The sequence below is a fragment of the Emys orbicularis genome, chromosome 2 (assembly GCF_028017835.1).
Source record: "Emys orbicularis isolate rEmyOrb1 chromosome 2, rEmyOrb1.hap1, whole genome shotgun sequence".
NCBI lineage: Eukaryota > Metazoa > Chordata > Testudines > Emydidae > Emys > Emys orbicularis.
Window position 1 is genome coordinate 218076916 of NC_088684.1, and position 19151 is coordinate 218096066.

The 19151-nt window shown below is 44.5% G+C and overlaps 1 protein-coding gene across 3 annotated transcripts in view; it reads right to left on the reverse strand.

The window, feature by feature from the left end:
* Positions 1-19151, reverse strand: part of SH3BP5 (SH3 domain binding protein 5) — a 57683-nt gene that overhangs the window by 10742 nt on the left and 27790 nt on the right. For all 3 annotated transcript variants that reach the window (XM_065397832.1, XM_065397829.1, XM_065397830.1), the window contains 3 exons: positions 12194-12358; positions 3764-3894; positions 80-122 (listed from right to left, as the gene is read on the reverse strand). In XM_065397832.1, the coding sequence (XP_065253904.1) occupies positions 80-122; positions 3764-3894; positions 12194-12217 (198 nt within the window). In that variant the 5' untranslated portion in view covers positions 12218-12358. The remainder of the gene's footprint in view (positions 1-79; positions 123-3763; positions 3895-12193; positions 12359-19151) is intronic.

Consider the following 19151-nt stretch of genomic DNA (forward strand, 5'->3'; position numbering starts at 1 on the left):
TGATTATAGCAGCCCTGTGCAGTGTATTTAAAATTTTTTACTGCAAGCAGTCATTACTAGATCTGAATTAGATACATACCTCTAGCTGTACATAGTACTTTGCCTTCAGTTCAAAATAAGGCCTGTGGAAAAACAAAGAATAATTTGTTACAGTTGCTGGGATAACAGGGGATTGGAGTAGAAGAGAGGCTCTGGCCCAAAGCATTAAAGCAGTTATGTCTTATGCCAGCAATTTAATCCTCAGGCTTGCCTATCTAAAATGTAAACATCTATAAAGTTGCACACACCAACTTTAAGCACAAATAGTCACACTGTAGCAGTGTGCTTTCAAGTTAGGTAAATGCTTAAGCACCTTGTAGAATCAGTGTCTTAACCCTCTAAAAATGGATAGAGTTTCCTCCTTCCCCACCCCCTTCTTTTTAAAACACAATTCTTGGGGCACATACACAGATCTTTGGTGTTTTTTTAGAATGCTGGAAGTAAAATGCCTGTCTCTCTCCAGACTGCAGGCAGGAGTCAGATGAACATCTGCACAGTTTTCCCTCCAGCTGCACGACACTCCAAGGTTTTGTCCTTGCTCAGTCACAAAACAGAAAGATGCTACACTTGAGCTGTTTCCTGCTTTATTTATAGCATCATCAGATATCAAGTAGACAAAAGGCACAGTTTAGAGCCAAGAATGCACGTTCTATTCCAAAGCTTTGAAGACAGAGTCATCAATTTGATGCTACACGGGGCAATAATAAAATCATCTTACTCAACTGAGATAGACCTTCCAAGCACTTGCACATTTCAGAAGCTATCCCAATCAAGGCCAGGCAGTTGAATAGTCAGATAAGTCTTCACATACAATCAAGACTTCAATCACTACCCTGTATTTCCATACTGTGAGCTAGATTCTGAGATACCAACTACCATTGAGTAGCACCACACTCTGCAAACAGTCCCACTGAAGTTTCTTGGGGAGCAATGTGTTACTGAATATAAGGGTGCCAGAATCCAGATTTCAAGTACCAGACACGTAGATATGGTTAACCTGGCTCATAATTCGAGCTCATCTAATAAAACCTGACCTGCACAGAACAGCCAAATTCTAGATTTGTCATGAATTCTTTGTTTGGATGCATCACACACTCTTTGGGTCCCCTACAGCCCACTGTGCACTACAGATATTTGTAACTCAACAGTCCTCGCTCCATTATCGTAACACGTGAAACACACTTCTCTGTTTACTGTATTATCAAAAACATCTCGGGCTGCACTGCGACTCTACACCCTCAGGTAAGTCGCTACTCCACTGGCGGGCCCATTAACGACTATTCATATGGCCGTAACTGCCCACCATTGGAAGCAGGGATTCACAATCTGGCTCTGAAAATTAAGAATTCGTTGTCCTCTTTCCATTTAGCCTCCTCACGTAATTGATCCTTACAAAGAAGATTAAGTTACTCTGAAATTCAAACACATTCTATGGAATCTATACACAACCCTGGTTCAAAGTGAAGGTTTCTCCTGAGGCCCCTCGGTTCCACCCTAATTTTAGGCTAAACAATGCAAGCCAGTCAAGTCACAGTGCTCTCCCTACCGCATGGGAACAACCAAGCTTGGTTCCTGGTCTCATTCCTTGGGGCATCTCACCAGCTCTTAGTGTGGGAGAAAATCAGTGCCTTATAATTAAGGCTGCAAGTTTGTCACGGAGGTCACGGACTCGTGACTTCTGCACCGGCCGGTGCGCCTGGCTCAGGGGCAGCTCAGGCAGTCCCTGCGCCAGGTGCACCAGCCACTGCTGGGGCAGTCTCGCCCCCACACAAGCATTCCCAGCCAATGGGAGCTGCGAAGCCAGCGCTCTGGGCTGAGGCAGCGTGCAGAGCTGCCTGGCCACGCCTCCGCCTAGCAGCTGAGTGAGGGGGATGTTGCCGCTTCCCGGGAGCCCCCAAGTGAGCGCCACCCCGCGCCACCCACCCCCCTCACCCCATCCCATACCCCACACCCAAACTCTGCTGCTGGGAGGGGAGGGAGGAGGCGCAGAGCCAGGTAGGAAGCCTTCCAGCCAGCCCCGCCAAACCCTCCCCCAGCACCAGCAGGGGTCCCAGGCCGTGCACCCGCCCCGCCCCCCAAGCAGCCAGCACCACCACCCCCAGTCTCTCTCACACACACGTTTTATTCTCTGGTATTTTCAGTAAAACTCATGGACAGGTTACGCACCGTGAATTTTTGTTTACTGCCCGTGACCTGTCCCTGACTTGTACTAAAAACACCCGTGACTAAAACATAGCCTTAGTTATAATATTTTATATATAGGTTTTTTTACGGTGTTTACCACTGCCATAGTATCTGAGCAATTCGAAGAGTCATTAGCTCAGCCTCAACATCCCTGAGATGCAGGAAAGAATTTTTGTTTCCATTTTTCAGATAAAGAATATGAGCAGCTTTTCCGTGGGGAAGAAGTTTGTTTTTTACATCCCCTCTACCTGAACTCATGACAGTAGACTCCTATTCCCCATAAAAATCAGTGGGATTGTCTTCTGTTTAAATGATGAAGCTCACATGAGAAAATGAAAAGTCTGATGTTCTGAAAAGTTTTGCAGTGTTAACTAATTAAGCCTTGGAACGCCTCTGTAAACTGTCAAGGCATGTAGTAGGGTCATTCCACTCACCACTGCCATAGAAAGCTCTGAAGTGAAGTGTTGCAGGACACAGCATCCTTACACAAACAGTTTGGGGCAGGAGGGGAGGAATCTATCTCCATTTGACACTGCAAGGTGAAGCGAGGGTAGCAGAATGTACCCAAGGTAACAGCTGGTCAGGGCACCAGGATGAACACCCTTATTCTTATGAAAAGGTCCATAAGACCTCAATGGTAAGTGGTCAGGACCTTCGTTTTCCATCCCATTCAAATAAAGGCTCTTTTGGTAACTTAATGCCCCTACCACCACTCTGATCTAGAGGAAAGAGTGCCATCTACTGAACTGCAGAATATTTATTTCAGCACCTATGGAGGTTTCCCATCCAATACTGGCACCCTGCTTAGCTTATCTTATCATAGAAACACACTGCACAAGGTGGAATGGCTGCAGGCTACAGATATGTGGCAACAACATGTGAGAGAGAACACGTGCTCAGAGTTTCCTTGGAAAGTACCAATACTTGTATATGTATTGAGCAAAATAGTAACAGACATTGATAAAGTCATTTTTAGACTGAGGGATTAAACACTAAATAAATGATCACTGTTTAGTCAAGCTGCAGAAAATGGAAATTATTAAAATTAAAAATATTAGTTGGAGATTCCCTAAAGCTTTTTCACGGACAGTGAGCAAGTATTACAAAACGCTGCTTTTCTAGACGACCACCACATTTGCATAGACTTCTATGCAGCAGAGGAGAACCACACACCAAACACATTTTATCAATTATCACACATGCTTCTTAGCTATGCCCTCTGAAGCGTGTGCCTTTCCACGAGAATAGCTCTCACGTGACTTGCCAAGAAGGCTCCGGAAAGCGAACAAATCTGACGTTCGATATGCAGCTCTGAGGTAGTCTCATACTTTTGAAGTTTTTAATCAATAGCCTTGCTGCTTTCTTAGCCAGGGTAAAGTTCTGTGACCATGTGGACAGGGCTGCAAGTCAGACACCAGCTACACTATCTGTGCAGCCCCCTGGCAGATTCAGCATGGACGGAGTCCTGAAAGCCACGTGCATGAAGCACCCCGTGCAAGTAGGCTTAACATGTAAACGCACCACCAGCTAAAACACATACTTGGATTTATTGATGGCCCTTTTCAGTTTCTTCTCTAGCTGTTTCATCCGGCCCATGGCAGCATTGTATTTGGCTGCCGTTTCCTTGTGCACCAGCTCACTTCTTGTTTTCGTCTGCTCTGCCTCCATGACCTTCAAGAGAGGAAACAAAGGGTTTGATTTGTAGCAGGCATGTCACATGCTTATCAGTTTCATATAATTTTAATTAACAGCATTTCCATAACCTCTCTGAACCTCTCACAGTATAGCAGGGTGGAGGGGAGATACAGAAGAGAAGAGACATCTTCTTTCAATTAACCTACTTCGAAAAATCTTTCTTGGAAGAAACAGCAGCACGTCTGGTTAGCAAATAAAATATTAACGATACAAGGAGCATACTGCTGCTTAGTGCATTCTGGGGGAGCTTTGGTATAAGCAGCCTCAAATGTGAGAGCTCAGTACCCCTGCAACCCCAGTGAGATGTTCAAGATCCACTAGCACGGCTCCATTCTGAGCTACCATATCATCCCTGTTATTTCCCCATTCTCTTCCACAAGTGAGCTATTTCCTTTACAGAACATTCCTCTTCTGGCTGGGATGATGAGCCATCACGAATGCTGCCACACGCACTAGGCAGGCAGAGATACATGTGTATGACTGGCCCAAAGGTTAAGTGTATCACGCTTTCCATGAACACTTCCAGTCCAATACACACAGGGCCATGGCTTGGGCACAAGACAAGCAAACATTTGAACATTTATAAATAATGCTCACTGCCTCAGTACTTTAATTTGTGTAAATTTTGTTTTAATTGCTGTAAATATCCTCGTCATCTGCTCCAGTGAATGTCCAGGGCTGGAGCATCCACGAAAAAAAAAACGGTAGTGCTTAGCACCCACCAGCAGCCCCCGTATCAGCGCCTCCCCCACACCCCCAGCACCTCCTGCCCACTGGCAGCCCCAATCAATGCCCCCCCCTCCAGCGCATCCTGCCCGCCGTGATCAGCTGTTCCATGGCATGCAGGAGGCCCTGGGGGGCAGGAGCAAGGGCCAGGCACGCTTGGGGGAGGGAGTGAATATGGCAGGAAGAGGCAGGGCAGGGGCAGGGCCTTGGAGAAAGGGGTGGAATGAAGGCCGGGCCTGGAGTGGCACATTAGAAACTTGGCACATATGAATTTAACCCTGCTGGAAGCTCTGCAGAGATGGAGCTGTTCGTTTCCGGTTGTTGTCACTTCTCAGTTGAATGCCAAAATGATCCTTTCCAGGAAGAGTTTTTGGTTGATACCGCTGCTGACTTAGACATCCTGAATCATACATGCTGACTCATGGCGTGATGAATGCTGCAAGCACCAACATACTAGGTCGCTTAGTGGCCTCTTCAAAACACAAAAGCCTTTTGTGAGGTGAGCAGATAGACTAAATTATAAACAATCAAAAACATTCAACCAAAAAAGGTGAAACCTGTCTTACTGAAGACATATACACATATATATACACACACATATATATATTACACACACACACACACACACACACACACACACTTTGTGAAAGAAGTCAATTGTGAGAGTGGTTGTTTAATCCTTTTTATAATTTCAGATGACCAAAAAAAAAAACCCAACCTTCCTTACTTCCCTAATTCCCACATTGCACAAGTAACTAAACAAACAAAGAACGTGCCAGACGGACAGCCCTGAAAACGTAAGTCTTCTCTCTCTCTCTCTCCAAAAAACAGGTACAGGACAGACAGTGGCTCCGAAATCGTCCCCCCACAGCCAGCTAAGAAACAACTCTAGGAGCAATAGGATAGCTAAATCCTTAACATCTCCAGAACAGCCAACTAACATGTGCTTGGGCATTTGATGTGGAAATGAGACAGCCAACTCTTTTCACATTGACCACTAAACAGCCTGCAAGTGGAGATAGTTGGTCACCATGGCTGGATGCAAACCAATTATTTAAGAGTCTCTATTACCAGTCTCCCCACGCCTCCACCTCAATGTCCAGGCATTAAGAATGCTGCTCTAGAGGTTCACGTAGGGGCTGGTTAAGAACGCTGGTCAGATGAGAGCTTTCTGGAGGTGATCACAGCCTCTCATTATTGTGTTATACCCTCTCTTTTGGTCGTTTATGAAAGACGTTGATGCTATTAAAAGTTACAAATGCATTCATAGAGTAGCTTGGCACACAAAGATCAGCTTTATATTGACTAGCCCACCTGCTTGCTCCTTGGTGTGGTCTAAAAATAGACTATCCCATTAATGTAGTTAATTACTAGATCATCAACAGCGTCAGGTAGAATCCATCGCAGCATGGACAGTAACCAGTAAGCTGCTAGATAAAAGGCAAAATCCAAGACCACTGTCTGTGTATTCTATCGAAGGGGACGTCATATAAAATAGATGTTCTTGGAGAACAGGTTTGTATGAATTGCTTTGTTTTCTCCCAAGTAATCAGGACAAGCCTAAGTAAAGAACGTACCCTCATCAGGACCTCAAGAGAGAAACAATGATGCAGTCAAAATAGAAAAAGCAGGGCGTGCCAATTAATCTTGTATGGACACCAAGAGTTGTCGTAGAAATTAAGTCAGGTGCCATGTTTATTCTCTTTCTCCAAAAGCAATCAGTGTATCACTTAGAGGGAAATGTTAGAAACAGGGTGGTGAGAGAGGCAATGCAAGATGACTAAACCATTTTTCTGAATGCCCCATATATTTCTGAGCAACTGAAGGGTAAGATGAAAAGGAATTAGGGGATAAACCAAAGCCATGTTGCAAGTGATTTGTTTGGTTTTTTTTTGAAAGATTAATTGCATACATGAAGGAAATAGACTCATAGACTTTAAGGTCAGAAGGGACCATTATGATCATCTAGTCTGACCTCCCGCACGATGCAGGCCACAAAATCTGACCCACCCACTCCTGGAATAATTCTCTCCCTTGACTCAGCTGTTGAAGTCCCCAAATGCGTGCAGAACGTTCCTTTTTAATGCAACTAATCTCAGACTCCAGATATCACCCTCTCCCCTTACACATATATTTGCGCACCACACTGATATTCTGCCAAAGCATTAATGCCATTATTCCCCTTTCATCCCTCTAGAACCATTTATCCTTCGGCCCCTATGGAAGCCTCTTGGTACACACCTGTGTGTCTAAAACTGGAAAATAGTGAAGTTGGTTTCTTAAGCTCTGCTATAGAAGGAGACCAACCCACACCCGTCCTCTTCCCAGAAACCCCCCTAAACAGAAGCCAAAACATTGGGTCTACCTCATTAACTGAGAATAGCTAAGTCAACATTAAGATGATGCACTTTTTGGATAGCACTTTTCAGAGGAAAGAAAGTGTCATTATCCCCATTTTACAGGTGGGGAAATGGAGGTACGGAGAGATGAAATGACTCACCCAAAGTCACAGAGCAGATTGGGGGCCAGGAATGGGACTCTAAATTTGACTCCCTGCTTCCTAGTCACTTGATCACGTTGCATAGGAGTGTCCCGGGTACCATATGAGTATGTTTGATGGAGTTCTAAAGCATGGGGGTGTAGGGGGATTATACAGAAAGAGTGAAGCACCCAGCCTCTATTTAAATTCAATGGGATTTAGGTGTCTAATTCCCTTAGGTTCCTATGAAAATAGGAGTCAAAGTTCAAGGCACAGCTCTCTTCAACCCTCCCTGCAGCTGTTCATACCAGTCCTGGTTGCTCCCCTGAATAAAAATACCTGCTATATTTTATTCTTCCATCCCTTTAGGATAGGCAATATCCTTTCAGTGGCCCTCTAGGTTTTATTGGTTTAATTTTCTATACTGTTGGTTCTAAAGGTCCTGTGTATACCCTGTTATAGACTGACCTGTTAAAAATACGGACATTAGCAGCTTTTCAATCCCTGAACAAATCAGGAGTAGTCACAACCGTCCAGACCCATCACCATTTCTTCCCAGAGAGAGTCTGCAAATGAAGCCCAGTTTGATATTCTGAAGTCTCAGACTTTGTCCACACCCATCAACCCAAAAGCAGCTGGGGTAATCTTGCAGTATTTCCACAGCATCTGTGTATAACAAAGCCACTTATCCTGCACCAGTTCTTTCATCTATCGGTTTGCTTCATAATCTCTGCTTCTATCGCCCTTCAGTTACCTACTTACTTTTGGGCTCCGTTTTATACCACGTCAGACAAATTTTAGCCAGTCCAAAAATACCTGCCCTCCCTGTATATGAAGAAAGAGTACGACCTTACTTTACCCTTGCCTGGCGATTTCAAACAAATGAGTTTGTAGCCCACTTTGACATTTATAGATAGATGCTATTCTGCATGTGACTCATTGCTGCGCCAATAACTGTGGAAGTCTACTTTGTACCCAACACATTTGTCATTTACTAACAAAGAGTGGTCAGTGCAATTGAAGTGCTGTAATTTTCCATTCGAGGAGTTCTCTATGTGAAGCAGCCATCACAGGCGAACTAGTTTATTTGAAGCCGATTTTTGTTGTTGGCTTCCTACCCCAACCCCAGATCCATAGCTTTGTAGTTTGTTCCCCCTCTCCCCAGCCACAAAAATTCATACATTCCCAAACTCCTCATGGCATCACCTAGCTGGGTCTGGTACCAGGGAAGAAGGAGGAATCCTCCCACATCCAAAGGACGGAGTGACCGTCGAGCCCAATGATTGAAGTAGCCCTCCATGCCTTTTATGTGTACATGTCCCTGTGCAGAGATGCATTGGAGGACCTCCTGTAGGGCTCTGTGACATATACGGGGTGCCCATCTCAGCACACACCATTCCAGTCCTGCCTTCCCTTTGCACAGTAGAACCAGTTCCACTGCTGAAGGGGAGACTCCCTGCAGCCCTAGCCCCTAAACACAGACTAACTGATATGGCGTGAAGAGCCATGAAACGCCCAATAAAAATCAATGGAAGTCATGTGACTAAAATCCTATTGCAGAAGCACTTGCATTTCTGGTGTCAATGTGACGCAGACTACTAGTGGAAATAGTATGGTGTATATTCCATGAATCAGGATTGATTACACCACCAATCTATTGCCACCCTTCTTAAGTACTGATATTTAGTTTCTTTTAGAAACTATTTGAGAATGAACTTTACCCAGACTGTTCTGTCGACAGCCAGAAAGGATGAGTAAGGTGGGACTCTTTCCAATGAGGAAGTTCTCCGTTGATGTATATGTTCCTACAGGATGTTTTGTCACTAGATGTTTTGACAACTGCAGCCAATACATTAGGGTCCATTTCCTATTCAACTCTAGTCATTGGAGAGGTTTCATTATAAATAAGTCATCCTGACAGGTCCAGGACCAGAGATCATGCAAAAAGTCACGTGATTAAGTGTCACGACAGAATGGCATTGCTCCCAATATTGTTTTACTGACGAATGTTGGGCTAAACTACAGAACAGCCGCCATCTCACCTACTAAGTCTCTGGGCTTCCATCGCTCAATTGTATTTTCATCCCTAGATTCTCTCTTAGGCAGCATTAAGGGTTTAGAGAAAATTTTTCATTGAGGCCATCTACAGGAGAGAGATTTCAAAAAGATTCCCAATTTAAATGCTGGTGTGTCTTCCCCCACCTGGTCCACCACAACCCAAAGCATCCTTTCTGATTTAGTATTAGAGTCATCTCTCTAGAATGCATCAGCATTAACTGGAGGTCCTTCTTTGGAAAACAAAACATGCATCACTCGCTCTCACACAGAGTTTCTAAACAAAAATGCTCATGGATCATCTCTTTTTGGAGGTTTTCCTTCACATTCTTTTGACAAACAAGACACTTCTCCCCCCCTCCAGAAAGTTGTGCTTGTGGAAGGTGTTGGACTGCCAGCCCTGGAAATGGAAGTTTTCTGTTTTTCCACAGCAAAGGCAGCAGCAGCTGCAGACTTTTCCCCATACTGACTCCCCAAAGCACCTCAACCCTGTCTTAGAGAGTGACTCCCTGCAGAGCTAAGACAGTACTTCAGTCTGAATATTCATTCATTGCTTGGTATTCCACAGGGAAACAACCAGCAAGGGTGCCCATTGTAGCACTATCTGTTTGGTATGTAAGCTGCACAGCTCACACTAGTAACTGGTCACTACCAAGCTTAACTGAACTTTAAGAGGCAATGTTGTATTGCCCATTGCAAACCCACAGAAGCATCCAGTTTTCATCCTCATGCTTCAAGAAAGAAAAATGTTAGTGTGTTAGTGGACTTCTCATTTCAAATAAGGGCTACAGCTGATCGCTTCTGGGCAATCACAATGAAGGGGTGGAGCTAGTCTTGTCATGCAATTTAGAAGTATAGGAACCTTAAACACACAACAGTGGTGACAACAACATCAGCAGTGTTCAGTTTTCACATACTAGGTTTCCCCTTTCACACAACACACCTGTTGCTCTTTTAGTACTGTGCACCATCTGGCAGCGCTGTTGTATACAATTTATACATGAAGACTATGTTGTCTTATAATCAAATACAGTTTCCACAAAAGGATTAGGATTTCAGGACTAAGATAATGTTACACTATTGCTACAGCCAGCTTGGAATAGTGGGTTAAGCTTTCCTGGCACATCTGGAGAGGCTTGGCACGAGACACTAAGTTTGGTTTGGTTCTTGTATGTTCTTAAAAAAAAAAAAAAATCAAAGCTATTTTTGCATTCTTTTAGGAAAGAAACCATAAAAAAAAGTGAGTAAGAATTTCTCTAACAAGTGTTTAAGGTGACTGCCACCACCTAGCTTTTATGCAATACTTGCCTTCTCTAGATTTCAAAGCACTTTACAAAGGAGGTCAGTGTCATGATCCCAATTTTACAGATGAAGGAAGCAGAGGAATGGAGAGGTGAATTGACATGGCCAGGTCACTCAGCAGGCCGGCAACAGAGCCAGGGAGAGAACTCAGGTCTATTGAGTGGAATCCAGGGCCCTACTCCCACATCCAGGCTTTTGATGTCTCAGTGTAGTTTTATCCTGCACTCTTAACATTTGGGGGCTCATGGCACTTAAAACAGCAGATTTGGTTCTCAAAATACTAGTCTTATTTTAGTCTCCATTTCCCCATGGATGCCTCATTGGAAGGGGTCTTCCTCGGGCAGTGACTCTGCTGCTGTCTCCGCAGCCCAGTCAGTTGGCATGGGCCAGCCCTGGATTTTTATTTGCAGTGCAGACATACCCTAAGAGGCCTCTGAGCCTTGAGACCCGCTGGAGCTGCTTCCTCCCCCTTCCCCGGCCTTTGCAGAGACTCCCCATTCTGGTTCCTTCCCACTCAACTTCACCTGCAAGTCTGATTCAGCATTCCTCTTCCTCACCATACAATTGGGGAAGGGAGCTGCTGGCCCAGGGGCTCACATACCATAGTGACAGGTATGGTAAAAAAAACCTACGCAGATTCCACTTTGTTCACCCTCTCCATGCCCTCCAATCATGGTGGGAGCAGCTCTTAGCTAGGGTTACCATACGTCCGGTTTTTCCCGGACATGTCCGACTTTTTGGTAATCAAACCCCCGTCCGGGGGGAATTGCCAAAAAACCGAACATGTCCGGGAAAATACCGGCCGGGCACTTCCCCTCCCGCGGCTGCTCTGCTCCTCCCCTGACTCTTCGGCTCTGTTTAAGAGCCGAGCGCTCCGGCTTCGGGCAGCCCCCTTGCCTCCGGACCCCAGCTGCCAGCCAGGCACTTCCCCTCCCGGGCTCCAGCTGCTCTGCTCCAGCGGCACAGGGTCCGGAGGCAAGGGGGCTGCCCGAAGCCGGAGCGCTCGGGCAGCTTGGCTCTTAAACAGAGCCGAAGAGTCAGGGGAGGAGCAGAGCAGCTGGAGCCCGGGAGGGGAAGTGCCCGGCCGGCGGCTCAGGGTCCGGAGGCATGGGGGCTGCCCGAAGCCCGAGCACTACCGGCTTCACGGTTTGCCGGGCAGCCTCCAGACCCTGCGCCCCCGGCTGGGCGCTTCCCCTCCCGGGCTCCAGCTGCGCTGGGGAAGCGCCGGCCGGGGGCGCAGGGTCTGGTGGCTGCCCGGCAAACCGTGAAGCCGGTAGCACTTGGGCAGCCCTTTTCGCGTGGCTGGGAGGGAGGAGGGGGAGTTAGGGCAGGGACTTTGGGGAAGGGGCGGGGAATGGGCGGAGTTGGGGCAGGGCCAGGGGTGGGAAAGGGGCGGGGCCAGGGCTCCGTGGAGTGTCCTCTTTTTTTATTTTTTAAATATGGTAACCCTATCTTAGCTTATCCAAAGTGGCTCCCCTTAACCCTGCAAGCTACCTTCTTCACCATCTCACAGGAAGCCCCATCCTATTTCATCTTTAATAGTGCCCCAAGTACCTGATTCACAATCCATTTCTATTCATTTGCCAGTGGAATTACAGCCCTTCTGCATCATCCCTCGAGCAAATCAAAAAGAATTTAGGCCTTGTGGCATGCAACAAAGCCAACTCAAACTGAGCAAGAGACTTAAGGCAGGCAGCTCCTTATTGATCTCACCCTTTGGGTGGCGTGATTGAGCATCTCTTGCCAGGCAGAGTCAAACTGACGCTTGTCATCCTCCAGCAGCCTCTGTTCAGCGAGTGAAATGGTTTCCTTGGCAGCACGCAGCACCTCAGTAGCCCTCTGGAAATCCTGAGTCGCTTTCTGAGCTTCCAGTTGTGCCTAGAAAACAGACACTGCAATTAGGCATCAAGGAACACTTAGTGTGGCAGTTTTTAAAAATAGCTAAGACCAGGATTTTAAGGACAAAAACACTCCGGTGTTTTGATTTCCCACCCTTTTGTTTAGCAGCACATACGTATTTCCTTGCCTGGGTCACTGCTAGTTCACAGCCACACATGTCTTCTGTAAAGCATTACCATGCTGTTCATATCCTATAAACCCAAAATGCAGGAGATCAGAGTTCTGCATAATAAGCATCTGGATGACAGATGGAGAAATACTGTGTGGAACAGCTTTAATCCATCAGGAAAAAACAGGAGGCAGCAAGACAATACAAAAACTCCTAATATCTCTGCTCTCCATAGCCAGCTTGGTGTTGAGTTTCACAAGAATGCAATGGGGAACAACATTTCGTGAGTGCAGAATTTAAGTCAATACCAATTTTTTAGTCACTGCAGTATTAACCAAGCAGAAGAGCATTTCTGAGCGGTTACGTTATTACACAGCATGATGCACAGTTTTCCAGGGAAGAGATCTGTAAACCAGTTCTACGTATTCTCTTCTACTCTGTTATGAGAGGGGTAGAGTAGGCACTGTAGGTCCCAGGTCTGACGCATAGGGGCGAGGGAAGCATGGAGGTAGCCAAACAGTTAAGTGCAGTACTTTATAGTGTGTGTAGATCAATGTTCAGTGAACATGTTGATTTGGTTCAGTCTCCAGTCCTGGGTCAGTCACTCAAACCTAGGGATCCTCTTGTCAACAGCTGTGTTTGAAGTAGTAGTATTTAAAAGTCTGGATGAGAGCTATGAAATAACTGGCTTTATAATGACCTAAATTCTAGCTCTATGAGCAAGAGGATTCATTTAAGCACTCCACCCATACAAGTATCCTACCAAGATATTAAGTAACAATACTTCCACCCAATGAAAATACAAGTTAGAGGCATCACAGGACAAATTTACTGTAATTATCTGACTTTTGAGGACATTTACTTAGAAATTTCAAAAAGCTGCTGGTTTTACAGATTAAGCTTTTTAAAAGAACTGGGCCCAAGTGACCATATTGTCATCCCAGTCAAAACTGTTTTGAGATTGGGGAGTGTTCAAATCCAGGGTCTCAGTTTTGAACCATCTGTTTTTTCATGTCTGAAACACACTACACATCAGTCTTCCAAAAACCCTTAGCCAATGTGGTATCAGCAACCATTTGCCCATGCGGCTGGACCGGGGAGAAAAAAAAAAAAATGGGTGGCATGGCAACCAATAAAATATAAATACAGCTACTATCGCTGCATATTCATATGAACTCCAGTGACCAGACAAAAGGGATTATAAAGTCTACATGTTCATCAGCCTGTACTATTATATTTTGGCACCAATGACTTGTGTTAATTGTTTGTTAGAGAGAGATGGTTGGTTTTAACAAGATAAATTATAGGAAACAATCCTTTTAAAAAACCTAGTTTCAAGTTACTGGAAATGTCCATATTTTTAAAATGAATACTCATTTTTTATGGTTATCCCTGAATCAACTCAGCTATCTGGAGTTTTTGATCTTTAGGTTGTTTTTAAGGTTAGAGGTGTTTGTCAGAAGCTCATAATTGAAGCGTAATGACCACTTTCAATATCATTTCATTTACCTTCACCTACCTATGGACATCCATTTAGTATACCACATTAGAAGCCCTTTTTAAGGTGTGAGTTTTGTTGTTTAACTGAAGATCATAGCCTTTTGTATTCGGTCTAAGTTTTTATTTTTATTTTTTTTAAATGAAAAAAAAATGGTTTCCAGCTCTTCTGCCTGGGAAGAAAACCTTTCAAACATAAGCAACTGCATTAGGTTTCTTTAGCATACAGCACTGGGGAAGATGAAATTTTCAGTTACACTTCAAAAGTTTTTAAATGAAATTAACCAATTTATATCTACTGAATAAAAATGTCAGCTTTGACCAGATCTGACAGAACACCCTAAAAACCATGAGTTTACATTTTCACAGACCTGAAGCAGAGCTCTGTGTAAACTCAAAAGCTTGTCTCTCTCACCAACAGAAGTTGGTCCAATAAAAGATATTACCTCACCCACCTTGTCTCTCTAACATTTGGAAAGGGGTTTGGACCTGAAACAGTGCAAAGGATTCTGGAATATAGGGTCACGTGGGGGGGGGGGGGAGAGTAGATAATTTTGTTTTTGCAGGCAGAAAAAGGTGGTCACTTGGGAAAAGGCTGCTAATCTTGGCTTTAGAATATGAAATAAGCAGAACAGCAATCTTTTGAAAGAGCTGTTTGCAGCTTGTTCTCAGCACCAGATGTATCAGACTTCACACTTTAAACGTCATGCTTGTTTGTATATGTAGTTACAGAAACAAGGCCTCCCTAGGGGAAAAAAGTATCACCTAATTTAAACAAGAGTTTCAAAAGGTAAAAACCATGTTCAGTTCCCCTCAAAAGCTTCTGAAATGGTAGCAAGCTCTTTCGACTTCTTCCCTGTTATATCACACTTCAGAAATGTGTTTTACCGCACAGTGATGGTGGATAAATGTATTCATGCTAGAGCTTCTCTATTAGCCTAGAAAAATCAGAAGCCACAACAGTAAGGATGTGTTTTTACCCTCACCACTACCAGCTCTGAGCAGACTTGGCACACTGCTTTCCGAAGCAGTGGTTAGGTACTTCCTAGGCACACAGATCTATCCACCCAACCCCTTGCTGCTTTCAGTCAGCTTACAACCTACAGTCCTTACGCAGGTCTTCTTAGCTGCTTGAGCCTTAAAACATTAGAGAGCATTTAATTTCTGGTAGAAGTGCACATCATGAACACATTGTGCTTTGTGCCAAGATTAGTGGATAAGAAATGTTTTTGCCAGCCCAGTGCCAGTTCACTGTTAAGGCAGTCTGACAGGCAGGCTCACGACAGCTAAAAAAACTCCAGCTGCTCACGCCGAGTGAATAAATGCATTTTCTAAATCTGAACCCCTGTGGGCAAGTAATATTTTAAATTAAGCTACTAGCTATCTGCCTTTGACTTTGGTATCCAGTGGATATAGCAAAAATCTTCAGATGATCTTTAAACAAGGTTAGGTCTGAGCCTTTGATAAAACACATTAGAAGAGCATAAATCTCGGTCCCAAAAATATCCTCTGCGGCTTACTGGGAAGTCGTAACTACTTGTTCTTCCAATAAGTTTGGTCTGTCCTGGTAAAGAGGTCACTGCAACTGAAGGTCAGAAGTTCTCCATAAAGAGTTGGCTGACAGCCGACCCTGGGTGCTGGGAAAAAAGGTTTTCACTTTCTAGAAGGCCATGTGCAGGATAAAGGGCTTTTAGAATTTCACCTGGCTAATCCAATAAAGTAATGTTATGAATTAGGTTTCTGAAGTCCAGAATCAAGGGTTTTAGCTGCACAATTCTCCCACTGACTTTAATAGAAGCTGAGCTACTAAAGCCCTGAGCAACACATTTAACGTTTAATGGTCCTGCAGTCATTCATACCTCCTTTCATTATATGTTTAAAATAAAATTGGCTCAACACTGAGAACATGCTCTATCTGTGGAGATCTCCATTCATCATAGGTGCATTTTAGGGCTGATGAAGTCATCCAGTCCTTCCCCAAGCAAAAGGATGGGTTGCTCTATTTCTTTCAGTACAAAATACAATCCTCTCTTGAATCCATCTAGCTTTTATGCCTCACAGTTTCGCCTGGAAGCCACTGCCAAACTGCAGTGGAGAATTTTCTTCACTCTGCCACCATAACTTGAATGTTCAAGATGGAGGTCGAGGTCATTATTCCTAGTCTTGTCCTTTTGTGTATGTCAGTAAATTCTTCCCCCACTACCACCCCACTTTTTTTAAAAAAACTTCTCCTCCTGTATTAAAGGTCTGCGTGCTGTGCCCTCCCTCTTTGCCAATTCTCTTCCAAATGAAAGGTATTTCCAAAATGTTTATGCTGGAGGATGCAGTTATTGACCCATGCTCACCCCACATGCTAAGTGGCTTCTCTACCACTGGAGCCAAATGCCCCTATTATTGTCACAAAAGGCATCTTTTCCAATTAATACAATGATGCTGATATTACATCAACTCCCACCAACACAAAAAACAGAGATTAAGAAGATTAAACCAAAAAGCCAGCATATTCATTCTTCTTTCTTTCCTTTCAGCCACATTTTTTTTTTTAAAGCCTTCCAAGTCACACAACACTGCAAGCTGGCAAACCAATTCATTTATACAAAACCATAATGCAGCCCAGCTACAACATTCCTTCAAGGTTAACGGACAACTAGGGATACATTGCGACAGCTATGATCTCCAACTATATGTGCATCACTAATGACAGAACTCAAGAGTTGCCAAGAAGAGGCACAGAAAGGGCTACGAGTGGGATAAATCTGCTTGTACTGCGACAGAATTTCTCCTCCTTGGCCAATTTTATTCACCAAGGGCCTGAACCTGTGCACACTTACACACATTGTAACTGTAAGGGGACTCATTCAAGTAACTTGTGTGCATAAGTGCTTGCAGGACTAGGACCTAATATAGCAACAGGCAAGGATTCCATTACGGTCAATGCAGAGAAGTTATTTTAAAATGTTTTTAAAGCAGCTTCCAGTTTTACATTGGTCAGTAAGGAGGATGCAAGTTTGGTATCAGTGAGGAAAAATCAATCTGCAAATTCAGATGCTGCAGAGAACTTAATATGTGTATTAAAATTAAGAAAAAATACAAAAGGTACAGTGTAGTCAACCTGTACACTGCGTAGGTCCTTATAGCACTATTCGCCAGTCACTTTACTTTGGATCTTACAGTATATCCCAACTACAGTAGAACCTCAGAGTTCTGAACACCAGAGTTACGAACTGACCAGTCAACCACACACCTCATTTGGAACCAGAAGTACATAATCAGGAAACAGTAGAGACAAAAAAACAAAAAAAATACAAATTCAGCACAGTACTGTGTTAAATGTAAACTACTAAAAAAAAAATAAAGGGAAACCACAATTTTTCTTCTGCATGCAGGGCCGGCTCCAGGCACCAGCTTAACAAGCAGGTGCTTGGGGCGGCACCTGAGGCAATTCGGGGGCGGCAGGTCCCTCACTCCCTCTAGGAGCGAAGGACCTGCCGCTGAACTGCCGCCGCCGATCGCGGCTTTTTTTTTTTTTCCCCCAATTGCCGCCGCCGATCGCGATTGCGATCGCGGATTTTTTTTTATTTTTTTTTTGTGCTTGGGGCGGCAGAAATGCTGGAGCCGGCCCTGTCTGCATGTAAAGTTTCAGAGCTGTATTAAGTCAATGCTCAATTGTAAACTTTTGAAAGAACAACCATAATGTTTTGTTCAGAGTTACGAACATTTCAGAGTTATGAGCAGTCTCCATTACCGAGGTGTTCGTAACCCTGAGGTTCTACTGTAAGTGGCATACACAATTCCTTTTTATAAAAATCCCTTGACTGAAACATAAAGAGAAGGTAACTATTTCTTTATGTAAGGAACTGGGAAACCACATGTTATAGCCCAAGATCACTGCTCTAAGCTATTTGGTTTGTTAATGTGAAACCCATGTATTTCTTGCCTGCTAATCTTTAAACAAGTGTTTAAAATTTGTCTTGCTACTAGCCAATACTTGCTTACTACTCAAAAATAATTAACTGGCTCCCAGCTAGACTGTTCAGAGACAAATAGGAAGTTTCATATACTTCCATTTAGGCTATCATCTCTTAACTAAATGAGTAATTACTTACATAAGATACTAAGTAAAGTACAAGAGAGAACACTAGGTACTCTGCTAGATCATCACCGGAGTTGCCATATTTAATTATTTGCAACATGGGGCAGGGTCGCTCCCAAACTGGTTTTGGGCTACTTTTAGCACTATCCAAGGCTTTTAGCGCTTGTGCACACTCATTGACTAGCGAAAGCAGTCACTATATCTGCACCATGGTGAGCCCTTCTTAATTATTACCGGGGTGGGTTTACCTATTTGACAGCCAATGAGTCCTAAGCAAACAAGCACTCTTTCTAGCTACCAGAATTATTAACTGAATATAGCAGCCAATCAATGTCCATTATTTTGGACGGATGTGCTGTCATACTTCACACTGAAGTAAAATGTTATTCAAATAAGATGATAATGTTACTTTTCTACAGCACCCTTCATACACTCAAACATTCCAGAGAGCACAATGTGTGCTTAAAAGAAAAAAATACTCTCCTCAACCATCCTCTCCACCTCAAAAACAAAACAAAAAAGGAGTCAGATTAGAGAGACTGGGATGAGTCATCTCAAATATAGAACGACCCCTCTCCACACCAGGGCCGGCTCTAGGCACCAGCAAAACAAGCTGGTGCTTGGGGCGGCACATTTTTAGGGGCGGCATGGCCGGCGCCAGAATGCCGCCCCTAAAAATGTGCCCCGGCCGCCCTAGCTCACCTCCGCTGCTGCTGCCACGGCACGCAAAACAGCTGATTCGCGCGCCGCTGCTCCCCCTCCCTCCCACCCACCCAGGCTTGAGAGCCTGGGAGGGAGGGGGAGACTCCGAGTGGCCGCGGCGCTGCTTCTCCCCCTCCCTCCTAGGCTTGAGAGCCTGGGGGGAGGAGGCAGGGCTGGGGATTTGGGGAAGGGGCGGAGTTGAGGTGGGGCCGGGGGTGGGGTAATTAAAAAACAGGGGGGGGGGGGGGGTCGGCCAAAATTGTTTTTGCTTTGGGCGGCAAAAATCCTAGAGCCGGCCCTGCTCCACACACACGCAAATCAATCGCTTATAAAATTCAAAGCCTGTCCCTTAATGGCAGATTTACGAGAAT